The 27285-nt window shown below is 41.4% G+C and overlaps 1 protein-coding gene across 2 annotated transcripts in view; it reads left to right on the forward strand.

Annotated features, from left to right (window-relative positions):
* Positions 1-27035, forward strand: part of b4galt5 (UDP-Gal:betaGlcNAc beta 1,4- galactosyltransferase, polypeptide 5) — a 30193-nt gene extending 3158 nt beyond the window's left edge. Inside the window, exons 2-9 of one of the 2 annotated variants that reach the window (XM_018685927.2) lie at positions 17011-17130; positions 17693-17806; positions 18395-18522; positions 20799-20927; positions 21055-21242; positions 21350-21472; positions 21782-21883; positions 22469-27035. In XM_018685927.2, coding sequence (XP_018541443.1) covers positions 17011-17130; positions 17693-17806; positions 18395-18522; positions 20799-20927; positions 21055-21242; positions 21350-21472; positions 21782-21883; positions 22469-22616 — 1052 coding nt within the window. In that variant the 3' untranslated portion in view covers positions 22617-27035. The remainder of the gene's footprint in view (positions 1-17010; positions 17131-17692; positions 17807-18394; positions 18523-20798; positions 20928-21054; positions 21243-21349; positions 21473-21781; positions 21884-22468) is intronic. The other variant, XM_018685928.2, reaches the window with a different exon arrangement.
* Positions 27036-27285: the final 250 nt, after the last annotated feature.

The following is a 27285-nucleotide window of genomic DNA, read 5'->3' on the forward strand; positions in this document are numbered from 1 at the left end:
TGTGTACTGTAGCTACATTCTCCATAAATTAACCCAACAAGTGTGCATAAGAAAGATCATTATAACATTTCTATTATTTTCTCTCAGCATAAAATGTGCAATGCGTATCTTCCCATAGCATTAGACTATACTTTACATCTCATCAGAGGGCAGTTTGGGCCACACTTTGAATGTGATTTGCTGAAAGGGGTCATATAGGAGGGGACACTGCAAAGAATTAGCAGAGTAATTCAGAGTAAAGAGATAAAATGGAAAAGGGCGGGGTGGGGGGGGTGGAGGAGAGGGAAGGATGAAAGAGATGAGCTGAGCTTCTTTCTTTCTGCTGGTTTGCACATTGGGGAACCCATCCAGAACACCTGAGCAGGGCTTCCTATGAAACCCAGGTGGCTTCAGTGCAGAATGCCCCAATTTCACAGCTTAGGCCTTTTCCTCTCTCTCTCTCTCTCTCAGTTTCTCTGACTCCACATACTCATATGCATCGACACCCCAGCCTCTATGTTGCCCCTGAGCATGGATGCTGACTGATGCAGGCTGGGGATGCAGGGCACAGCTGGGCCTGATTGCAGCAGTTTATTTAATTAAAACATGAGGATCCCACTGGAGCGAGAGCAAGGGAAGACACAGCCTCTATTTATAGGTTTGAACACAGATGCGCGCACACACACACACCTTCACATCCAGGGAGAGCAAGGAAGACAAGAAGCCAGGTGCTTTCCTTTGTCTCTAGAGGCCAGGCTCATGCTATAAACTGAGTGTCTGTGTATGCATGAGGGTGTAAGGCCTGTATCTGTCTATAATACTGTATGTGTCTTGTGTGCACCTGATATATTTCTAGGTGTGGCCTGCCAACTGTCAGTATACAATCTTGACAGTATGAAGCAATCCAGACACATAACTAGTAAGGAATGTAGATATCCATCAGATTTAGACTACTGTGCATAGACTGACAGTCAAACAGTACAAAGGTCAGCTGAGGAGTTGCCACCTTACCCCAACAAGTAACAACCAACCAATCACTAACACCAATATAACCTTTATTATATACTTAGTAATTAGACATTTTGGCTTTCAAGCAGCCTTATAACTGTAGCTCCTCCTCAGTTTCTGCATGTCATCCTTTTCACAGAACTATGTGAGGGTGGAGACTGCTGCTAAGTACATGTCTCAGAAGTAAATGATAGCCAACGTCTTTGGATGTAAGCACACCTCCGGTTCCTAAAGCCAGAGGAGGTAATTGTAGATGCAGGTGTCACGTCTTCAAGCAGGTCTGCTTTATCAGCAACCATATTGTTTAAAGTAGCTAGTTATAAACATCTGCTGCCCAGTGCAGTTTCGTCTGGCCCTTATTTTCAAGCTTTTGAGAATATGCCTATATGCCTGTAACTATCGCATGATCCAATGATAGGTGTGGAAAATATGTTGTCATAATATGAACATTACAAAATATGAAATATCTGACATTAGTATTGACTTCCATAGACTTTTAAAATTGCCCGCTTAAGTAGCACATAAGCTACCTGAAAAACCCATGTGTACCTCAGCCTTTGACTGCTAACCTGACTCAGAGTCCCTACTCTGCTTCTACAGCCTGCCATACAACACTGTTTTCAGCTGTGTCTAGAGTGTGTGTCTTTTATTTCACTAGTGAAAGATGCTTAGTGAAAACTTAAAAAGATAAAGCAACCTATGTCGCCAATATAGTAATACTGTCATCAACAGAAAATATCACTGTATTGTCATGGTGTGAGTTACCCAGTCCTACAGTAAAGGTTTTCCATTCAAAAACGTTATTTAGTTTGAGAATTTAATGTTAAATGCTCTCTCACTCTTCCTACCATGTCTCGAGGGATTAATTTGTGGAGACAAGCAGAAGGACCATGTTTTTGATTTGTGCTTGCCTTGTACCTTGTCATCACTTTTGTGGCAGCGGTATCACAGGCCAGTTCTGTGCTATCACTCTGTGCACTCTCAGTCCTAATGGCACTGCACTTTTTTTTCTCACTGCTACTGGGCATGCTGCTCTCTATCCAGCTTGTTTTGGAGAAAGCTGTTTACCCAGAGCAGTTTTACATTTCCGTGTAGTCACACCCACATGAGTGTGCACATGTATGACTGTCCGTCCGCTTCTGTGTCTATTTGTTTGTGCAGCCACTTCCTGGGAAGCTGACTTTCCAGCGTAACAATGAGTGGCTACCTTACCCCAGGAGTATTTGAATCCTAATTTGAGTAAAAACTGGCGCTTGAGGTAGAGAGTCATTAAAGTGGGAATGTGCTTATAAAGATCAGACAGATTATGTTTGGTGCTATGCAGTTTGGTGCTTTGCATCAGAAGCAAATGAAAAGTCCACTTGTAACTAGCCTTGGGGTAGATTATCATATGTTTGTAATAACACTCTTTAGATGCTAACTTGTTACCCTGGCCAGCTTAATGGGGGTAAATCATTAGCTTAGTGTTTAACTTGCTTCTCATTTCTTTTTAAAGGACATTAACCCCAAATCACTGCTAGCTGTAGTTGAACTAAGTCTTGTAAAGGCGCTGTTCTTCACAGGTTTCCAAGCATCAGAATTTATGGCATTGTTAGTGGGTAACTATAGTGCTCAGCATTGGCCAGACTCCAGCACAAATCTACTTGCTGTGGTAATAGCCGTGCCTGGCTTTGTTCACTGCAATGGTGAGTGATTGTGTTTTGTGCATATGAGTATAGATATGTCTACAGAAAGTACAGGTTGGTGTCTTAAGGCGATACTTGTGCGCATGTGTATGTGGACCTGCTGCTTCTGTGCTGGTGCTGATGTATTAATGCAGTCGTGCTTCTCTGGCACTCTTAAAGCCATTCATCTCTGGTCCTCAAGCCCCACTGTAGTGCTATCCCCCACCCCACCCTCCTTCTGCTGCTTAATTGATCCATCCATTTAGCTCAGTCCTGCCAGCATCCTAAGGCTAATTTCCAGAGGCTAGGGATAGCCAGGGTGAAATATTAACTTGGTGCCAAGCTGCCTCGGATAGATTCCATTGTGAATAAACAACCATGCTACATGGTAATAAATTATGCAGCCTCTCCTTTAACTTGTGTGAAGTTCCTCAGCCATTTAAAAATTGAATATCCCTGATTTAGTAATAATAGATTCAAAACTGTGTAAAATCGGAATGAAAGGAAAAGCATAGAAATTTGGATGCCCAGCAGTTCAATCGCTGAAATTCCTCCGGCTGGAGCACTTAAAGGTCTGACGTTTGACATTTTCACTGCAGTTGCCATGGTTCCCTAAGGGCTTGTTCCCATCCAGGACTGACTCCTTTTTATTGTCACGGCAACCACAGAAACATGCCATCCTTGTTCCCATGATGATCTGGGTGACAACAAATCCCAAAGGACACAGCCATTACACTCGTTTTGGGAGAGAGCCATGGACCCTCTCTTTGTCTGGGACATTTGTACACTGTAAACAGCTCATTACAAGTAGTATAAATAACTTCAAAGAATGCCAGATTTGTCTTGCTCTTTACCACTGACAGGTCAGAGCAACACTTACCATGTTATTTAAACAAACATGTCAAAATTGTTATTTCTGTTTCCGTCTAGACCTTTTACACTTGTGTAAATCTGCCTGCTGTGGTGTGTGTGTGCTACATCACTGTGTTGTAAAAGTGAGTGCACAGTCCAAGGACATGTGACTCTAAATACTCTATTAACAAAGGAATTTAGTTAAACATCAATAGAGTGGGAGGTCATTGCACCTTGTGAGTCAGTCAGAGGCATGAGCAATCCTCTTAAAGCCTTTCATTGACCGTGTGATACCCTACCTGCTAACCCCTATCTCTCTATCACTCTCTCACACACACAGGCACACACACAAACCTACTGTACACTCCAAATATGGTTCACTGGAATTCCCAGGCCCAATGAGTGTCTTCCCGAAAAGGACATGGATTATGTAACTGTTTTGATTGTGACTCTAAATTCTTGCTTTTGTCTGTGCACACTGTGAAAACGCTTTAGCCAGTGTTTTCAAGACAGTTCATTGTATATTTGTGGATGTTCATAATTGCCAAAAGACAAAAGCAGGAAGCAAGATTAGTCTGACCTCAAATGTGATAACATTCTCTGCACAGATCTGTTGACGATCACATGTAAATATGCTTTAGACCTGTTGGTGCCAATGTATCATAATGTTTCCTAGAATATAAACAAGGAAACACTATATGAGCCCCCTGTTCAAAACAAATGGATTCACATCACTGCTTATGGCTATATAATTAAATAACAACCTCACAGGTAGTCAAAGATTAATCCTATGAACTTGTGTATGACGATGTGTAATTTTGCTGAAGAAGCAAAATCTGTTTGATGAGTTACACCCAGCTTTGTTTTTTTTTGTTTTTTTTTGTTTTTTTTTTTTGGTTACACATTTTGATTCACTCATTTTGCCTACCCCTAGCGCCTCAGGCATGGGAAATTCTAGACACTGTGTACACAGTGATGTAAGTACATTCAGTTAGTTTAGGTCCTCATATTGCTGTGTTTGATAAAGGTCTTTCTGATGTTTTCCTATGCTCTTGTTTGGTTAGTAAACCACAGCAATTCTCTTTCAACCTGTTAAGTGCTTTAATATACAAGGCAAGCACATTACTCCATGTGTTCTCTGCCCCTCTGGCTTTTGACCCACTCTAGTGATAATTCTGTGGTCCATGGACAGGCAAAGTGTTGAACAATTAATCTCCTTCCCTTCCCAGTTTAATTAATTATTATCTGGCCACAGGATGAAAACCATCCCTTATTGTGTATCTCACACGACCTGTAAAAGATAGATAATCTGCAGTTTATTCTGTATATTTAGTCTCCAGAGCCTATGTAAGCAACAAGAGTAACAAGAGTTTCATAGGTATTTCATTGCTTCCTCAGTTTCCATTTTATTGAACTTAGAACTCCAGCTTCCTGCATTTTAAGTTCCTTTTCCTGATATAAACACCCTAACTGTAATTGAAGTGACATAGCAACCAGACGTGATCCCTACACACATAGCAACACCAATATTCTGTTTAATACTGTTGTCTGTAAGATGACCTGTGTCCAACACCTATAGTCTGGATATTTGACTACAGACAGATGGTGGAGCTCAGTGCAGTTGAGGTGAGGGGGTGGGGGTGGGGGTGGAGGTGTACCAGTGTTCAGATGGAGAGTTGTGAGTCATTTCAGAGGCAGACTCAAGGTCTTGTGTTGAGGCACTAATCATTTATGTAACCTAATCATCCATCAGGAGAATCCCAGTCTTTGTTGACCTGGTCTGGGCCTCCCTTTGTTATTGAGACTGTTACCTTGGTTACTTTGGTCATGTGTTTGAGGGCGGTCAGACTGTAACTTGTGATGAGCTGGTGCACAGCAGTGATGTTGCCAAAGAGGCTTAATTCAAAAGGCAGCCCTGATAACAATGTTGATGACGAGTGGAGCAGGGCTGATGGTAGGGATCATGATTGTGATGACTGCACCAGTTTAAAGGTTTGCCCACAGTATGTGTTTAATGAAAGGTCTAAAGTTGACCTCTGGACAGGAGCAGGCAGCCTTCTGTATAGCCTTAAATGAGGATTATTCAAAAACAACTCACTCAGAATTCAGAACTTGTCCAAGTATTCACTGAAGATTATTTTATTAAAGTCTAAAACAATACACACCTGCCCAAAATGAACATTGCTGTAATTGCTCTCCCTGTCCATCCTGTTCCAAACATTAATTTAATGTAAGTGATGGGGGACAAAATCTAAACTTAAGTTGAAACCAATGAGCGGTATCAGTCTCAGACAGCCAAATAAAGTGGGGATCTTCAGGTTATACTATGTATTTCCACCCAGTGGCACAAAACTCAAATACCTGTTGGACAATGATTGAATACAATCAAATTTAAATAGAATAGAAAGCCTTTATTATGGTTGGACAATAATACAATGAAATTCAAATTGCCATCCTTAAGCAGTACAACAGTAAAAACAATTTCAAAATCAAAATCAACTAGAAATCTTTTAACAGACTCAGCACTAATGTACACACAGCATAATTAAAGAACTTACAACACACACACATGAGCTGATGGTCTATATATTGAACTTCTCTGGATGTCTGACCAGACACAATTCCTCTGAATCCCAGGAATCAAATTGTAATGTCATTATAATCACAAACATTTTTGTTTTTTCTTTGTATTTTAATATTTGTATCTCACCATCTTCTTATTGTTATATATTTGTACATTTTTGAAAATCCAGTAAATACACAAGGTGAAAAAAGGCTAGGACCAAAATTAGCACTGCTTTAACTAAGTAATAGGGGTGCTGGTGTGGCTGTGTTGCAACAGCTGCTCGCGTAATGATGCAATACAAACCACTAAATGCAAGTCGTTCTACCAGATGCCAAGATGTTGCACAGTAGATTCTTCTCCTTTTAGACTGGATTTTCCAAATCTGAAAAGTTATCACAACAGCTTCTGTATTAGCACAGTGCTCGTACACGCTACAATGTCAGGATAAACTTAATACACTGTTTTAGTTGACCCCTCTTTGGTGACATCTTTACCATGCCAATGAAGCGGCCCCTTTTAAAATTACTAGGAGGCGACGTAATTTAATGCACTTCTGTTGTCACACTGAGCACTGCACAGCTGACACTATGGATGCGTTGACGCTAGCCTCTGTCACACACCTGCCTTACTCTCAGGTATCCACATCAACACTAGGTTCGCCATAGTAGCAAACGCAAACAATCAGCACAGAACTTACGTCAGCGCTTTGTTAGAAGGCTCCTCTAATAAAACCTCAGGAGGGCGGCTTAGTTGATTAACAAAGCATAGCTGTGGCTGAAGCTGATTTACAGCCACTGTATAGCACAAATTCAATGAGAGCTAATCAGTGGCTAATTTCTGTGTTCACATCAGACACATTTAAGTACAGCAGCCTTAGACAGTTGTAGGCAAAATTTTTGGCACCCCCTGAGCAAATGACTTATTTAGTTGATTTTTGAAGTGAAAAGAAGTAAATACAACCCCCTGCAGCAAACTGACATTAAACATAATTAGATACTCTAAGAGATACTAACACTGTATTCTTCAGATGTTAATGCACTGTTACTGTTCTTCTTCAACAGAAAAGTTTAAAGCATCTGAACTTCATTAACTCATTAGATCTTAACTGACTCATTAAAACTTGTAAGGCAGGTCAGGATTTGTCATTAGAAATTCTCAAGAGCTGATAAATTCTCTGACTCCCAAACCTTTCCCGTTGATGCGTCTTGCTCAACTGCATGTCGCAACTGTGGCAGTGTGGTATACTGGCTGCCTGCTCTGGCCCATTTGTTCAGTCACCAGTCGTAACCTCCAGCTGTGAGGAGACCTCATCTTTTTGCTGGGGTGGGGGGAGTGGTAGGAAAAATAGATTGAGCTGGAGAAAATAGGCAGAGGCAGTATGGTGTGAGAGTGTTTGTCTGTGTGTGGGAAGGTGTTATTAGGTACTCGTGCATCTGTGTGGTTTTGTGTACCTGTCTATGTATTTCTTCTGTACACCCAATGCACTGAGCCACCGCAATAACACAAGAATGCTCTGGTCAGCTGCCAAATATAAAAGCAGACGGAAGTGGGCTGGCAGAAGGGAGCAGCGGGGGCACTGGGGGAATGAATTACTACTCACCAGATCAACTGTCTCACTTACTGTAAGCCCTGTGACTGGGAAAGGACTCGATGTGCAATAGTTGTAACAAGTATTGAGGAACAAGTGTACACACATTTAGTAGTAAACACCCTCTACTTTGAAATCAGAGATTGTGAAAGGATGAGCCTGGGCCGGCCGAGCAAATTATGTCATTAGCCTCAAAAAGACTGAAAAGCTGTGGCGAGACAGGAAGCAGAGAGGACACTAGAAGAGGTTGAAATCAACCTTGAGTTGATTTAATGACCCGCAGTGTAGTTTGGCGTTTGGCAGAGTTAAAGGGTGACGTAATCTGCAGTTTTCTCCACACACTCCTCTAGTTAAAAAAAACACAATCAAATAGGCATGGAGAGCAGCAGTGGACAGGGAGCTGCTGGGAAACCGCACTACAGACCAGACAAGCTCCAAAACTCAGACATAGGTGCATACTCAGATGTTGAAGTTTGAATGGTGAAGATTAAAATTTTTATCTGCAGCACTTTCCCTCCATCGACTGCAGATTACACAAAAAGAAGCCTGAAAGCTATGACCCTCTATGAGTAAATATTATTTTTTTGGCAACGGCCCAGTTGAGCTGGAAACCTACAAAAGCCTGGATGCTACTACTGGAAATAAAAGGGGAATGATAAACACAGATACACTTTTGTAGATGTTTACAGTTTCACATTATTTTCGCTGTGTCATTTACACTGTTGTAATAAACACAGTGATTATATGCACTTGGATGTTGGAAAATGAATTTTAATATAGCAGCTGCAACAGTGCAACAGATGCATTTATAAATAGAAGTAGTTCACAGTATGATTGTCTGCTGTAGCAGATGACACCCTAAATGTGCCCAGATAGCATCTTTACCAAAAGGATGTCTGTTTTTTTCAGTATTCTTTATCAGTATTTGATCTGACCACCCTTTGCCTTTAAAGCAGCACCAGTTCTTATCTAAGCACTTGTGTACAGTTTTTCAGGTTGTTTCAAGCACCTTGGTAAACTTGCCACAGTTTCTCTGTGAATTTGGGCTGTCTCAGTGTCTTCTGTCTCCTCATGTAATTCCAGACTGACTCCATGATGCCGAGATCAGGGCTCAGTGGGGGCCATACCATCTGTTGCAGGACTCCTTGTTCTTATTTTCACCAAAGATAGTTCAAAGATAGACTCTTGACTGTATGTTTGGTGGGGTCATTGTCATGCCGCAGAATGAACGTCTCTCAAGTTCACACACACACACTTACACACAATCTGTCTTCCTGTCTCCCACTCTCCATCTCTCACTTTCCCTCCCTCAGATCTGTTTTCCAGTATTTGCTTGCAGCAGAGTGAAAACAAGGGGTCCTGGCACCACTGTGTCGTTTATGTAATTCTCCTCGCAGCGTCTGGTCCCTGTGTTTCTCTGCCATGTAGTGGCTCGGCAGACACACTGACTCAAGGGAGGGTCACACATGAACACAAATAGGCGAATATGTGCATGCATGCGCACACACACACACACACACACACACACTTGTGATAGCAGAGCAGATGGATGGGCAGAGTGACTAGTGCAAGACCAAAAATGAACTCAAACTAGACCTCATGCTGTCCCTGCTGGCATGTGTTCGTGTAGGCTGTGTCTGAGTGTGATATGCTATTTGTGAGAGGTTTTTTAATCTCCCGCAATGCATTTTCCATTACTGTTTCCGATTAAACTGCACGTCATGGTACATTGTAACACATCTTCTAGATTTATGTTATCAGCTCCACTCTGTCTTCCATCTTTGGCAGTTAGGAGTGCCAGTGGGAAAAGTTCAACACACTTAACGGTAACAAGTGCAACGCTGCGTTTTCTCTGCTAAGATAGCAGCATAGCTTTCTCTCTGTCTGGAGGTTAATGAATCGATTAGCGTCATTGATTTACCAGGGCAGTTCAAAACAGCCTTGAAGCTGAAAGGTTAAGAAAGACAGAAATCTCTCTAAGGAGGTTGAGTTTGACACGAACAGTATATTTTAAAGGGTTGTGAATATAGTGTGCATATTAAGGCCTCCTTCCTGTTTTGAAGCAGTGGCTGTTCTAACCATACTCAAGAGTAAGCATGATGTGGCTGAGAAGTTGCCACCAGTTAGGTGTTGCTGCACCGCTGTCCCGAGAAAAGGAGGTCATTGTTTAAACAGTGTAATGTATTCACACCCCTTCCTGTGTTTCAAAATATGGTGAGTTTACACTATTAAGACGGCAGAGTTGATCTAAATAAGCACGTTTCCTCCTCCATCTTTAGACTTAATGCAGGGAGTTGAATCGAATGTGGGTCAATATTCTTACATGTGCTCTTTTTACATGGGACTTACAACATCGACAGGTTCAATTATTCAGGTAGAGCAGTGGTTTTGGTCATTCAGTCATAGGCCTCAAACATAGAAGAACAGTGTGTCGCTGCACAACACCTGGCATCTGCAATGCTCAGTTTTATTTTTACATGTCAGAATTACCAACATTACCTAAAAAAAAAAAATCCTCGTCAGTCTACATAAAGCTGTTTTGTTTAAGCATGTTCTTTTTGTCTCCAGCTAAGAAATTATGTAATAAGGGCATGGTGGATGTGGTTTACCATAGATTTGTCAGTTTCAAGATTTTGAAACATTTTGAAGTGCATTCATTTTTTTTTTTTTTACAGTATACAGAAAGAAAATTTGAAATCTTACTCAACACTTTTCTTTTACAACAGTGTAGAAGTTTGGTTGCAATCATTTTGTTGTGACACAGTAAAGCTAAACTATTACTAAGGGTTTTTCAAATGCATGCAAGCAGGCTTTCATCACTGCTACCTACTCCTGCAGCCTCGAGCTGACCTTTGACACTGGAGGGCTTGAAGAATGTGACCATAGATTATGTAATCATTCGATTTTCACCCTGGTGCATAGATAAAATATGACAAAGTAGTGATATATACATATATATATATATATATATATATATATATATATATATACACACACACACACACACACACATATATATATAGCCCATTTGATAGCAATCACAGCTTCTAGTCTTCTTGGGCAGTTTATCTCATTTTTCTTTCCATCAGATTGGACTCCAGCAGTGTCTTGACTGTCTGCTTCTCATCAATCTCACGCGGAAAGTTGAACTGTTGCCCCAGTCTCAGGTCGTATACAGTCTAGAGTAGGTTCCCTAAAACAGCATAAATGCCAATGTTATTCATTTGAAATGAAATCTGCAACACAGTAAAGTGTGCAGAGGGTGAGAGTCTGAAAAGTTTCTGATGCAACTCACCGTGCAAATATGGGTTTGGGTTTGTGTGTGGGTTGAGGCACAGACAGCGGTGCATCGATAAGCAGCAGCTTACAGTGTGTAGTGTAAGTTGAGAAGAACCTGCAACTCTCAAGGCGCAGCTTACACAATGACGTTTTTTTTCTCTCTTGACAACGTGCTCTTACAGTCACGCTTATTCCAAGTCAGACACATTTGCTTTGATGTCATGAGTATTTTCATATCTGTTTTCTAAAACGAGGAAGATAAAATCTATAAATCAAAGATAGTATACTTCAATCATAAACAATTACCGTGCTACTAAAAACCTGATGTTTCACTTGAAGGTGATTTAAATATTATATAATTTTGTTCAGTTCCCTCACAATTAGATTTATAACCCAAGAAGGCAAAGGAGAGAGAGATAGATGACAGCTGAAGGTATGAAATAATGAAACTGACCACGAGAGAGGAAATGAGAAGCAGAGATGAAGGGAATGGAAGTGGTTCAGATGTTCTCAGGAAGAAGGCAGAATGCCAAGGATGAGTGATAACTGCTGACGTCACTTCTGTTGCAGTAAATGAGGAGTGCTCAGCCTGTCAAATAGACATCTGCTCTGAGAATCTCATCTCTTGTGCCTTTTTTTTCCTTTCATGGACTCTTGCTTTCTCCATCTCCTGTATGGCAGCTAGCCAGGCTGTTTGTGTTGTCTGAGGAAACTGAGTTCCTGGGAACATTTTTGAATTCCTGTGCATGTGCACGGCGAGGACTCTGATTAATGCAGTCATGATGGTTTTTATATCATTGCAGCTCCACACATCCAGCTATTTTCAGGCCATTTGGGTGTGGTGTGAAAGGGGCTCTGTGTGCGTGGCGCACGCGCATGCCTGTGTGTGATAGCGCAGCTGTGGGTTTGGACGAAACCTCATGATCCACTTATGACTTGGAGTCATGTGACCACAACTAGCACTGGACTAATAATGTCCTCATTATCAGCTTCAACTGCTTGAGTTCATGTAGGTGTGTTTCTGTAAGTTAACATCAGAAAACCGATTCATAGAGCCAAAAATAATATTTTTACTTGCTCGGATGGTTTGGTTGTGGCTGTTGTGCCCCATACATCTGTTGTCCAGTCTTAGTATGTCACCACTGATAGAGCTGTCCTCCTTCCTTCCCTTGCTTCTAACCTCTGCTGCTTCCTTCCTGTAGTGAACTGAGGCAGTGGAAGTGAGACTTTCCATCTGGTGTAAAAACTGCAACACAGTCAGCTGGCGGTTTATTAGGTACACCTAGCTAAAACTAATGCTGTCTAATGCATTACAAATTGCTGCTTACATAACCTTAAGTTACCCATGACAACAGGAATGGACGGGGCAGAGGGGGGTAGGAGCTTGCAAGATGTGAGAAAAAGGGAGAGGCAAAGATAAATTAAGACCAAGATAAGAGACAGTGAGTGAGACGGAACACAGATAAATGGGGAAGGGAAGTGAGAAATTCCACCTTAGAGAGCAGTGTTCTTTTTTCCACAAGAGCGCAAGATGAGATAAATTAAGCACTTTGTTTGATGTAGCTCCATCGCTTCCTGTCAGCTGGAAATACGGATGAACGAAGAAGGATGCATCCGTTAATGTTACCACAACCACAACAACAGTGGAAATGGCGTCTAATCAGCAACTCAAATATTTATCAATAAAATGACACAGCCGCTCCATGAATTTCACAGGACAAGATGACATCAGCTTTGACTTACCAGAACACAAATAATAAATGTACAGTAGAGAAAAAGGAGAAAAATAATAAAATATCCTGCAGGTTGTATTGCACTTGATGTGACTACAGAGAGATAAGAGAAAGATGATTGAAGGTGGCAAGGGTGACATACAGCAGAGTCACAGCTCGGTGGCAGGGGCAAACAGTAGGGTGGATTTCCACAGAGTGCTGCTCCCTTTTTTTCAAATACTCATGAACTAAGACTCTCAAAAGAGTAGGATGATGTTCCCTGAGATTTTGCTCAGTGTTTTAACAAAATAATCCCCCTAGGATTGGTTTAGCTTCTGAGTATTTTTGTTAAAATACTCAAATGAACTCAGCCAGTCTTTAGGGATCACTGTTTAGAATTTGAAATGCTCTATAATAACCCACAATGTCCAGGACTCAGAATGTCAAGGAAATGAGTCAAACAGAGAGTGAGAGAATGTATGTGGTTTTTGAGGATGTAGCTGTGTGAACAACAGTGACAGTGGTTTTGATTGATTGATGTTGGGAAAAACAGGAAGTAACTTGCTTGAGTGTTAGACAAACTCACATAGCCCCTCTTTTTCATCTCATTTGAGATTCGATTAAAATGTCTGACAGAAGCTGTTTTTTTATTCTAAAACTTTTGAAGGGGAAAGAATTTTTCTCTATGGTAACACATGATTTTGCCCACTGCATGTGTGTGTGTGAGAGTGTGTGAGAGAGTGCGTGAGAGAGAGAGAGAGAGAGAGAGAGAGAGAGAGAATTGTTCCACCATAGCCTCAGGGTTTCTCGGCATCACTTACAGAGGGTCAAAGGAAGTAATAACACACTTGTCCCCTCAGCTAAAATCCTATGATCATTTGCAAAAAACACACATATTTTATGTGTTACAAAAGGGAGCCTCCATCCAGTCAGAAATCTATAATCTGCATTACCATCTCATGCCAATCCTAAACATCCTCAATAGATCAATACACACAAATTACTGCGGTTGTTCCAGTTAATTGTGAGGGATTTAGTGCTAATGTTTTGAGTAATCGCCTGTTTACTTTCCAATAAGGTACTGCAATGAGATACTAAATCATTTATGGCTAATTTACAGCATTTCACTACAGATAGTGTCATTAATTCATCTTTTAAACTCGCATAATACACATTCAGCATTCACTGATATCTGCACCCATAGTGCCCTGCTTCCTGGTCGTCTTAATGCACGTATGAGTCTGTGGGTGTCACTGATAGGCAGTGGCAGTAAAAAATGACCCTTTCTGAGAGTGACAGCTTTAAACCCCGAAAGCAATGATTCTATGCATGTTGTGTGTATGTGTATGTGGTTGTGTAGTTGTGTGTGCATGCAGAAACCATCGCTGCTGGGGGGAAAAACTGCCTTTCAGCTCTTATCAGGGAGCTAGCAGAACAGGGCCGATCACCTCCCACTGCTGAGCTATCATTTGTGGAGTTAATTGCCTTGTGTGTGCGTTTTTTTTTTTTTGTTTTGTTTTGTTTTGTTTTATTTCCTGTTTGCCTGTTTGCTGGTTTATTCCTTTTTCGATTAACCTCAGTTACAGTACAGTGTGGTGTGTGCGGGGGGGGGGGGGGGGCTGTGTGCCTGGAATTGTCCCCATAAGCCTGCAATCCATCATTGAGATTATTTACTTAAACGATGGGAACAAACAGACTTGACAGAAAGTGGTACAAACCACATTACACAGAGACAGCAGTGCGGGCTGATGAAGGGGGGAGATAGAGGGAAGGACAGATAAGTGAAAAGATGAAGGGATGTGGGGGGAAGAGAAAGAGAGACCACAAAAGAGAGAGAGAGAGAGAGAGAGGGAGAGGTGGGCCAGGCTTGGCATGCGGACAGCGTGTTCTGTGAGAGCTATAGAGGACAAGGTCGTTCAAGGTCTCTTGTCATGCTTCAGGAGTTACAGTGGGGGTTTCTGATAGGATGAGGAGTGGTGGGGGGTGGGGTTGGGGTGGGGTGGGGTGGTCCTTCTGGTCTACATATGTATCATGTAGTATGAATGCAACGTCCATTGTCAGTGGCATACCAGAATGCTCTGTATATTTTGTGTACGTGTGTGTCCCTTTATTTGTATGTCCACTGCTAATGGCCTTGTGTTGTAGCCTTCTACGTTAGCTTCCTGTAAACTCCAGTCCTCTCGTGTCTAATTGCATTTGTCACAGTTTGTAGCCTTGAACACCCCAGCACTGACAAGTAATCCAGTCTATAGAGTGCTTGTTTGATGAGAGAGGAACTATATGAGTAGATCAAGTGTTCACGTTCTCCATCTGTGTGCTTGAGGACTTTATCTAGTATTTCCAGCTGACGTGACCCTTGAAAGGATCCAACTACTGACATCTTCAAAAGAGGCCCAGAAACATTTTGAGGGAACAGAGTCCTGTTTACTCTGCAGGCGTTTAAGTATTCAGTGTGCGTTTCAGTGTGGTCCTATGTGCACATGCTCTGTGCATATGCACCCTGGCTTTGCCCTGGTAGGGTTATGCATAGATAATATCTCCATAAGTTTGGCAGGCATGAGAGGGAGATGCAAACGTGTCAGAAATATGTTGGTGCCTGCAGGACTGCATCACACTCCAGAAGCCTCTTAGCATTTTCCCATCATATGGCACCTCAGACGTTAATGTGAGTGTGTGTGTGGTTGTGTGTGTGTGTGTGTTTGAGTGTGGATTTGTGCAGGCGTACAGTATGTAGGCCTGCACGTCGCTCCAATTCTGCATGCGCCACAGTGAGAGTGAACAGGATATACCCTGTGTTCGTGTTTTCCTCTTTTTATTATTATCCTTTGCAGATTTGCTCCAACGGCGCTGTAATATTTGCGTGTTGCAGGGGGAAAATGAGAACATTGATTTCAGTTACCGCTTAGCCACTAGTCTCTAGTCCTGCAAGCCAGGCAGTTTGTATAAAACAAGATGAATGTGATGGAAAGCATAATACAATTACTAATGACAAATCATATCCTGTGGATTTCTAGCTCAGCAATATTACACACATGCACAGGAACACATACACAGACACGCATTTGCAGAGGGGCGTGGATCATATTGGAATTGCTTTAAGATAAATGTTGATTGGATTAATGGCCAGAGATTCTACCGTTGGATGCAGATTCACTGGGGCAGTGACCCACAGTTTGCCTGCATCACACTGGCCTGCTGCTCCAAATAAAACTATAGAGGACTAGCAGTCAGTTACCCATGGAGTTATTCCTGGAGTTGTGGACAAATGGCTTTTCCGCTTTTGTATTTTGGCATCAGAAAATTGTGTGAGTCACCTTTCCTGTAAATCAGCGACACACACACACACACTTACTGTGCATACATAACTCCATTCAAGTGCACAGGTATGTGTGTGTGAGGTTTGTTAGGGGATTCAGGTGACTTACAGTTAGAACACATCCCTTCTCTTTGTTCCTCTGTATTGCTCTTGTTTTGTTGGTTGACCTATGTGGTGGTTTAATTCAGGTCAACCCACACTGAGTGGAACTGGTGCTAAGCTTGTCTGGTAAAGTTCCCAATAGTAACTGTCATGTAAAGCCACTGAACAGTTGTAAAATGAGATTTCTAAAGTGATGTGAGAGTGTAGTGAGGTCTGGTGCACGACTGAGGATTGATGTTGCTGGTCATTGTTTAAAATGTACGACATGGTGCACTCTTGTGTTTGGCGGGCATTGCCGTCAGTGTGGTGTTTGTCAGACACTGACATATAGACTGAAACTTCAGAGGTTTCCGTTCTGAATCTGCCTCACTCTCACGCTATTTTCATTCATTTGGTCTTACCTGTACCAAATAAAGGCATCAAAAAAAGTTACAACACACAACTAACAAAGCATTAGATGATGACTGAAAATGGCACAGCAATAATAAGGCAAAACATTGTAGTGGTGTCATGCGCAGAAGGAGGGAACCAACCAGTCATTTCTCCTTTCACCTCTCCCATCATCACAGATTAACATTCCAATAGTTGGCTTCTTGGAGTGAAAGAGCCTTGGTGTGAGGTTGGGAAACCCCCCTGCATTAAGTCATCAAAGCAGATAATCAGTGTGGACCAGTTCAGGTGGAAGAGTGTTGCTTTAAGTTGAACTTCCTTGAACACGGGGATTGATCTTTTTTCTTTCTTAGTCAGGAGGAGGAATGGAAGCAGGAAGTTCGTGGTCATGAGTTAAAGAACTGTGAGGATAGGAAGGGAGAAAGTCAAGTTGGCATTAATAAATGACCATGGGTTTAACTTGTTGTATTAAGATGCTGACCCTCCCTGACTTTTATAGTGGGGAAAAATAATAAAATTACTCAACTTTCCGTCTTTCTTCTCTCTGTCCACAGTGAATGAGTATGTGTTCATGGTCCAAGCCAGAGGGATCCAGATCAGGGAGAACGTGAAGAACATTGGGGCTCAGGTTCTGGAGCAGGTGGTGAGAGGGGCTTACAACGTCAATGGTACAGGTAAAAACATACAGATCGATAAACCAAGGTGTATTATATGGAAACCCATCTCTGCCAGTGTGATAAATAAAAAACAAAAGATCTCATAAGTGATTAGAATGAGAACTTTTTTTCAAAATAACAATCTTCTTATTTGAAATTAATGACTTAGTATGAGAAAGTTTCTTCTTTTTGTGAGACACAAAGGCCTTATTTTGAAATACCATTTCCTTATTTAGAGAAAGTTTTTCATTATAATTACTTACAGGGCCTTTTTTTTTCATCATATTGGCAGAAATGGGCTTTCGTAGTATTAGGAGTGCTCAGTTTTTATGCAATTACATGGGGACAAAAGCAGTTTCCACCATGGTTTAAGAAAAGAAAAAGCAAAGAAAGAGAGTAATTGTAGATGAGTTTCACTGCTGGTGACTCATTCATATGTATGTAGTGTTTAGTTAAGGTACTGCTGAGAGATGAAAAGATAAAAAGCATTGGTACAGAACAATAGAGCACACAGTCATGCAGTTAGAGCCTGGATTCTCTTGATAGTGGTGTTAATACTTGTTTATGTGCACAATTCCAGATTACTCCTATGACTTCAACATGAGTGAGAGCGATGCTCCTCCCACCACATACCTCCCCGAGGGCTTCACATACCTCCCCTCACAGGTTTGCCCTGAGAGGCTGCCCTCCATGAGTAAGTGCACCCTTAATGTTTTGAATTAAAGTTAAGTTTTAATGTTTTGCTTTGATCCTGGCTCATGAGTCTGTAATATGTGTAAGACACCAGATTGGAAAATGTCTGTCATTCTCCTTTGTTGACCTTTACCGCTTTGAACAGTTGTTCTTCTGGTTTTCTTGGCCCTGTTAAATGTTCCATTAAGTCAATTTTGATTGTGCCTCTGTACATATTTGCTCTAATAATGAGTAGTGAAATAGCTCAGAGCTGGTGTTTTATCTCAGCTTTGATTGATGATGCATAGAAATATGTTATAATGGCACAGAATAGCTTTCCCCTGCAATTTATGTCCCAGATTGCTCAACTGTTTCTTGTAGTGACGTGTCGTTATTTTTTCCCCTCCTCCCTCTTCCTACATACCTCTTTCAATTTTCATGAACATTTTCCTTATCTTACTCCTTTGATCTTTTCCCCTTCTTTTTGTCTTTACTGTTTCATCTCATTCACATGCATGTCATGGCTGTCTCGCTCTTTCTTTCTTGGCTTTTTTTGCCGCACACAATATGTCTTTTCTGTTTCTGCCCCCCACCCCCACCCCACACACAGAGGGCAGGTTGGAGGTGAACATGAGTGAGGTATCCCTGGAGGAGGTGGAGAGATCCTTGCTGGAGGGAGAACCTAGCATGGCCCCAGGAGGCTACTGGAAGCCCAAAGACTGTTTACCTCGCTGGAAGGTAAGTGAGGATGTGACATTTTTAAAAGGTTCACTGAGAAGCACTGTCGAATATACAGATGGATGGGTGGAGACAAATAACAAATGCAGATGCTTCCATTCAGGGCACAGGGAGTTGCTGTACATTTTCAGCATGTAAATGATCCTGACCTCACCTCAGTTGCATACCTATGGGAGGTTTTGGAGTTGTTAGACAGATCTCTCCACCACCATCATCAAAACACCAAGTTGAGGGAATTTGGAGGCATGGTGTTCATTCCTCTAGTAGAGCTCTGAGACTTGTATGTAAGGAGCATTGAATCTGTTTTGGCAGCATGTTGTGTCCCTCAAAGCAACACAACATAATATTTGCTGAGCAACAGCAGCCTCTGCAGCCACAAGTGGTAACTCATTCTGTTGGGCTGTGAGTCCCAATCAGTTAAGTGGTTTTTCTGGAAAGAAAACAAAGCCTATCAAAGCTCTCTGACTGCGCAGTCCCACTTACTGAACTTAAACATGGCCTAACAGTGTATATTCCTCGTGATCACTGGCCTCTAGAGCTGGAAGTGCTGTCACTATATCAAATGTGCCAAACTCTGTTAAGAATTCTTGACATATAGTCAAAGTTTTCTTGCTGGTTTTCAGAGATGAACGTAAGTTTTTAATGACTTCTAAGTGTCCTTAACTGATCTACTGTTTGCTCATTCCTCTTGAACTTACTGGGCCTGGAGTTTGCACAGATTGCAAAAAATAACAACTGTCAAAAAATTATAGCAATATATGCTCAGTTTATTAGGTACACCTAGCAAAAACGAATGCAGTCTAATATAACAGTCCTTCAATAAATCCTCCTTTCATGACGGTTATAATGTTTAAACATTGTAGTGATGCTGACAGGTGTATCCAATATCTTGTCCACCATATCAGTGAGGGCAGGCTAAATAACAGACACACCTCTCTGTGTAATACAGTACAGTTCAACAGCACCTCAAACTACATCCACCAAAATGACCATGAAGTTGAATTACCACCTACTTAAAACAGTTTCAACAAAAACTGAACATTAAAACCTTCATGACGGTAGTGAGGGACTGATGTGTTAAACAATAGTTTTAGCTCGGTGTACCTAACAAACTGGCAACTGTGTGTCTTTTTCTAAATAAAGTGTCAGTCTCATTCACTCTAATAATAGTTTCAATGGAGTGAAAAATAGCTGAATTACTGTCAGTAACAATGCCACTCTGCTTGATAACAGTCATTGCTGTCTGAGATTTCAAATGTATTGCTTTGAGCTCCACAAACTAGAGCAATATCAGCTGATATCTTCAAACTCTAGAGCAACTGCCACTGAATCTCCTGAGATCGATACATTGCACAATACGCCACTGGATATAGTGGTGTTTGTTTTTGAGCGTCCCATAATGTAACACTGGAAACACAATGTTGGAGAGACAAATCAGTCGTGTTTACAGCCCAGTGATGAGTTGCATGTTACGATGTGCACATACAGTCCTATATCACAAATTACAAAAGTATTAGAATCGGACAAAATATGAATTCAGCTCTTTGTATGTGCATTGCAGTACTGTTTCATTCTGCAATCAGCCTCCCTTACTATGTTCCCTTATTTTATCACTCTCTCTTTTTTGTCCAACAGTGCAATCTTGCCTGCCATCTGTCTGTCTGTCTCTCAGATTCATTTGCCCTAGGGGAGCTGTGTGTGTTCTGACAACCATCTCTCTATCTCTCTCTCTCATTAGCCAGCAATCTGTCTCTCATCCACCACAATAGTCCACTCTTTGTTTTCAATCCCCCTTGTTTTTTTGGTTTTTTTTTTGTGCCTTCCTGTGACAGTTTACTTTTTATTGAGCCTCAAAAGACACTTAAAAACAGGCACCGTCATAGCTACCACTCTATGGGGAAAAATAAATACCTTTTACAGACATTTAGCACCTCTCTGCTTCAATGATTGATGCATGCCAGATCTCATTGTGAAGAACCTGCCTTCAAGAAGTATTTTGTCACAAGTCTTCATGGTAATTAGAGGTTTATGTTGGTGCTGTCTTCACCCACAATTTCCCATTTACCTACTGCTGAGAGATCATGATACTCAGGTACACTTTGTACAAATAGTACAGTTTACTTAGTTGCGCAGTTCAGGCTGCTCTGTTGTTCTGCTCTGTTACTCCGGTTTGTCCTCACACATTTCTATACAGTAAATACATCCCTGTTTCTTTGCACATGCATGTTATTTTGTTATATTTATATATTGCATTTGACTCCATTTTGCGTCTCCAGGTGGCAATCCTAGTCCCATTCAGGAATCGACACGAACACTTACCAATCCTCCTGAGACACCTGGTGCCAGTGCTGCAGAAACAGAGACTCCAGTTTGCCTTTTATGTCATAGAGCAGGTATACACTCAGGTATTTACAGTTGTTTGCAGGGATGAAAAGATTTACCAGTGTGAATCTAAACATGAGTGAAATGACTGAGCATAACAACCTACAACAACAATATGAAATGATCTTTTTTTTTTTTTTTAATCTTTAGGGGGGCACAGAGCCATTTAACCGGGCCATGTTGTTCAATGTGGGCTACAAGGAGGCTATGAAGGACCTGGACTGGGACTGTCTGATCTTCCATGACGTGGACCACCTCATGGAGAACGACAGGAACTACTACGGCTGCACAGACATGCCCCGACACTTTGCGGTCAAGCTCAACAAGTACTCCTATATGTGAGTCTTGATTCTGTCTCTCCAGGGGTTGGGGAGCTGTTGGGTTATGCACAGTAAATGTATTCTCTACTTAATATGAATTTAATACATGCAATTGTCCCTCCAAGGCTTCCGTATAATGAGTTCTTTGGCGGTGTCAGTGGCCTGACGGTGAAGCAGTTCAAGAAGATTAATGGATTTCCTAATGCATTCTGGGGTTGGGGAGGAGAGGACGATGACCTCTGGAACAGGTGAGCGGAGCCTTTTGTGTTAGCTTTTGTTTGTTTTTTTTCCCCTTTCACTTTGCCTTTGCCACACAGCGGTGTTGTCCCAGCCTCCACCCACTCAGTTCACAGGCAGCTGTACACACTCAGGACACTCAGTAGACACTGCTGATTCTTACTGATTCGCATGAATAGATGTTTCTTTATGTAATGATCCCTTTTGTGTGCAGGTGCTGTGAAACTCTTTAGTGTTTTAATGTCTATATCATGTTACGGACAGTGCGTAGCACGACTGTGTACATTATGGATTAATGAACATTAAATATGTTTGTATAGGGTGCGGTTTGCCAACTTCACAGTAAGTAGACCACACGGAGAGCAGGGACGCTACAAGTCAATTCCGCATCATCATCGTGGCGAAGTCCAGTTCCTGGGAAGGTTAGTGTTTATACATGCACGGCTCATTCACACACAAACACACACACATAAGCTTTCGTTAAAAGTGGAAGCTGATAACTGGAATGGGGCTTAGGCTCATGTGATGTAAGCCAGTCACATGAAAAGCCAGAGCAGTGACTTTGAGAGAATTTCAATTCTTTTAAAGACTTTGCATGTGACATGCTCGTATGCTTCAGGACTGAATTCCGATCATGCTCCCTCTTCTCAAATTCTAAGTTACTTAAAACTGCCCAAAGAAAAAAATCTTTCTTTGTTTTTGAGGAGTTGATGCTAGTCGTCTCTCTGAAATTAATTTGCTTTGTTTTAAAAATTGTCATGACTAATCTAGTGTAGTTGTGTTTACAAAGAGGAAGGGATCTGCTCATGAATCACTCCCATGGAAATCTTTGTGTTGCTCCCTGTCTCAACCACAGACAGCAGTGGTTGCAACATCAGCTAATTATACCATCTGGTAACACTGCGCGTGATGAAGAAACCTGTTTGTCTGCACATTATCTCTTTGTTCATTAATGCCCTGCTGCCACTCAATCAAACTTGCCTAACTTGATTCATTCCCTCCTTCAGGTATAGTCTACTACGCCATTCGAAGGAGAGACAGAAAGTGGATGGTCTCAACAACCTGAACTACTCGCCTGTAGTGTCCAGGAGGCCTCTCTACACCAACATCACAGTCAGCTTGAGCAGAAAGCTTGCACCCGTAGCTGACTACTGACGTAGGCACAGCTGGACTGCAGACCACCTGGGAATCAAAGTCCTCTTGGACATCAGCCATATCTCACCAATTGCAGCACTGCTTAGGACATTTAGTTGATCAATTCTTTGCTTTGTTTCTTTTGTTTGTATGCAAAAAAAATGAAGACTCAAATAAGTACGTTGGATAAATCACATAAGAAACTAGGGATAAATGCTGCACTTGTTTGTGCTACAGTCCATCACTCCTCTCATCTGGGCTTATCTAGTCTTCAGTCTCCACATGCCTTTTGCACCATTTTGGCCTTCAGCATCCATTCATTCATTTTCTTATTCAGTCAGCGACGAGTTTCAGCCCTACACTATTGTGCTTGTTCATCAAAAATAGGCCGTGATACACGACGCGCACATTCAAGTGCACGCACACACGCACGCACACAACAGTCTGACTTACATGTGCTGACATGGTCCCTGAGGCTTTGATTATTACTTTGCTCTTGCACTTCTTTTTTTTTTTCTCCACAAAATGCAGTAAACCTGTGAAAACAATTGCATGCACACACACATACACACACACACACACACACACACACACCCCTCCACACAACAACTTCAACCAAGTGGTTTCTTGCAGCTGGTTCTGCAGAAGGTATGCCAAATCTATAAGTAAAGAGAGCAAGAGAAAATGATATAGAGTGAGTGTTCACAGTCATATATACTGTATGTAAAATAGTTTATCCTACGTTTGAAGAATATTAGTACCTTAATTATCTCTTACCAACTATATTTTGTCCTGTGAACATACCATTTAAAGACTGTGATGTTTGTGTTTGCATAGTTGCATTGGATGTTCTGGCTGCCTGCGAGTGGCTGTATGTAGGAGAGCAATGCTCATCCTGTTAGCAATAAGCTGTAATATCAGACAGCAGAACTTAGACCTGACTTCCTCACTATACAGATGCAATAGCACGGGTGCTAGCATACCCTTATTGGACTACAGAGAAGGAGTGACTGCGTATGCAAACTTCACATTCAGCACACCTTTGCCTAAGCAAACATGCCACCCCTTTCAGAACCTGTGTGTGTGTGTGTGTGTGTGTGTGTGTGTGTGTGTGCGCATATACGCATATACGTGAGGGAGAGCTATGCAAATGGCCTGTGTGTATTCTGTTGTCAGTGCGGGGTCACTGGGGGCGACCTCCGGGAGACTTCACCTCTGAAACTGTGACAGACTTGACTTTAGGCCTCACTTTGTGTGTGGTGCTTAAGTCCAGGCCAGGGAGAGATAAACAGTTTGCCGTTTTATTTTTAGATCCCATATCCTCGATGTTTACTCACCTTCATTTTTACAGAAGAGAACTGGAGGTAGAAAAATACTTGATTGCTGTCACTGTCACTGGTGTTTACAGAAGCTTTTGCTTTGTTATTTTTCAGATTGTCTAGTGTTTGTAATACTTTTAGCCAGCCCTCCTTCACTGTGGGTGCTGTGAAATCTCTTCAACAACGTTATCTATGGCTGCCTTTATTTTTTTAAGTGACACTTCTTTATCTAGACTCGGATAGGGGGAAAACAGATCTCGATGCCTATCTGAGACGTCACGTGATAAACCACTGACTGGCTCTGATATAGCTTGTAGCCAGGTTATGGCTAGGGAGTTTCTTTGTGTAAATCGAGACTGTGGGTAGTTGGTCTCAGTAGGGTTTTTGTTTGATGGCATGCAGCCTAACTCTGTGCATTGACACAGACTGATAGCATTCTGGCAGTACACTGCAGTTCCTATAATGTCCCTCCCTAATTTGTGTGTTTGACAGTGTTGATTTTGAGTAAATTATCCCAATACTGTAAACGTAGTTCCTTTAGAAAAGAAGAAAAACACACATACAGACACTCTCTTCTCACTGGCTGTCCTGTAGTCATGCAGCTACTTCATTTCACACAAATCGCCTTGTATGCATTTCTTAAGATGTATCTTTTGGGGAAAATGTGGGTGGTTGACAAACTGTTGTGTTCCCACAATGAAATAAGAAGAGGCTGGACCTCGTTTTATTTATTTGATCTTTTATGGATTATTTTCTGGAATTGTTCCGTTTTTATTTTTCTTGAGGTTGATGTGATGATTTAGTAGGTGACATATGATGGGCTGTGTTAGACGCACTGAAACTTGTTGTTATGTGTATTTGTGTGGGATTGTGAGGTTCAGGTCTGTGTAAACAGGGAAGCCGCTCCGTTTCATCCAGACGTAGATTTCCCGTTTTGATGGAACGGAACGGGACCCCCCCCCCTTCCCCGGTAGCCCGGTGTGTATTAATCTGCTGAACAGACACGTTAGAGGAAGCCATTTTGTGTGACAACCACAGGAAAAGCAAGACACCTAATCAGAAAAAGCTAGCAGTCACTATCTTTCACTGGGCACCTCCTTTATTCTAATTGATAATCAATGGTGCTGACCTTCCAGAGCTCCTTTTGAGGGAGTCTCTTCCTACGTGCTTACTGGAACCAATCCTGGCATCATAAAGGCTAGTATTGACAGGAAAAAACATCCTTCCAGCTTTTACTTCATTAAATTCCAGTCTGCATATAAAAGTGGCTATAGTAGATATTCTGTGTTTTTACATCCATACCTTTGTTGACCTGATACCTTTCACATCCTGCCAGGTAATACTAATATGTGTGTATTTTTGTTGTTCTGGTTCATAGCCACAAGCAGAAGCACGTGTTTACCTCCTAGCCAGTCGCTCAAGGAGTTGCCCAGTGGAAGTCATGGACAGTAGCAGTGTTTGTGTTAAGTTTTCTTTTCCATGTGTGTTTGAGTGAAATGGCTAAACCTCTCAGAGGTCTAACTGTCCTCCATCTAGATTTTGAGTTATTTTTTTTTTGTTTTTTGTTTTTTTTTTATTTTGTTTTCCAGCACTGATACATGAAACGTGATTTATAGTGACCTGGTTGTGAACAACTCACAGCTTCTTTTCTAGTTCTTGACGCCTAGTTGAGACACTGTGTATTATATTATTTTTCTTTATTGCTTTAAATTAAAAGCTAGATGGACTTATAGAAAAAAGCCAAATGGTTTTAGTTTGAGTGTTCAGGTGAAGATTCAGACCCAGAGGGACCTCTTAGGCCTCTCTGGATGACAGCGATATTCTTAGAGTCAGTATTTGGCTCTATACTCCACAATGTAGAATGAGCAGCTTCATCACACCATGTTCCAAAAAGATGGGTTTTCTATGACTGCTAGACAGCTTTGTCCACCAGATGACTCAGCAACGGGAGCAAATCAGTCTCTTGCTTTTATTTAAAACAGGAAACATTGTTATCAGTTGGTGATAAGGGCACGCTGACTAGTCTTGTTCCTGTTTGTCCTGTACATGGTCTCAGTCCAGACCGAGCCTGCTGCTCACTAAAAAGGCTTCGTTGTACCATAATCTCACCTGCTCTGATCCATTCTGTGCCAGTTTAAATGAAGGGACCAATCTTTGGCCATCTGACAAAACTGGCAGCCTTAAAGCTTCTTAATTTATTGCAGTGTTTTTTCACTCAAGTTTTCTTTTTTTTATAAGCAAAAATATTTAAATTGAAAAAAGTGCATATCAACATAATGATCATTGTAAATATTGTTGTGTGTAGTGTTTTAGAAATTCTATAAGGTCTTAAATCACTACAGATGCTAGCATAAAGAACAAGGCTTTGGAGGGGTTTGGCTAGGGGGTTTATCTGGTGCCATTTTAAGTGCTAGTGAAGCTTACACAGAGACATCAATGTTTTTACATCACTGCTTCCCAGCACAGCCTTTTTTAAAAAAAAATAAAAATATCCTTATCCCATAAATTTTAGATTCCTCTCACAGTCTCTGAGGTGTTCTGCATTCCAGAGGCCTCCACTGTACTTAATATGCTGGAACAGCAGGAGAGACTCGTCGCGGCAGACGTAGGCATCAGTCTACGGATTGCAGTTGGGCGTCCTTGTTGCCGTGTGTGACGTCTCTTTGATAGTGACAGCAGTTGGAGTAAGGTGTAGGTCAGTGGAAAGCACTGCAGGATAGCGATGTGTCAGCCAAAAAAACAAACAACCAAAAAAAAAAAAAAAACACCATATGCTTACAATGCAACGAAACCGAGGCACCCTAACCAGCGACACAATCTTCTCCAAAATCTACACAGATTCATTTTTTTGTATGAAAGCTAACTACTTAGGAAAAAAAAGAAAAAGGATACAGATAAAGCTAAATTTAAAATCTATCTTCTCTGATTGTAAGGAGAGAAATTCTCCTTGAACTGAAGCCATTTGAAGCCACTTGTCAAAACTTGATGTCAGCCTTATGTGGATCTGTTTGTGTATCGGCATATTATCTTTTGATTATTAAAATTTGTATGATGGAGATTTTCTTTTATACCATCATTGTTATTGTCAAAGTACACCAATAAAACTTGTAAAGATACAGTATCTTTGTCCGTCTGCGTGTGTCCATCTGTGTGTGTGTCTGTTGAGCTCCATCCTCTTTCAGTGTGCTTCCTGGAACAGCTGTCTCTAACCAAGCATTTCCTGACAGTGGCTCTATTTTAAATTCTCAAAAAAAAAAAAAAAAAATGTGGTTATTTTGTATTCTACAACTTCTGCAGCCCAAGTGTAAACACACATATACATGCACGCTTCCTGTAACAAGATATTTGGTTTACACGTCATTTAATAAAAT

Source organism: Lates calcarifer, linkage group LG6 (assembly GCF_001640805.2).
Source record: "Lates calcarifer isolate ASB-BC8 linkage group LG6, TLL_Latcal_v3, whole genome shotgun sequence".
NCBI classification, from domain to species: domain Eukaryota; kingdom Metazoa; phylum Chordata; class Actinopteri; family Centropomidae; genus Lates; species Lates calcarifer.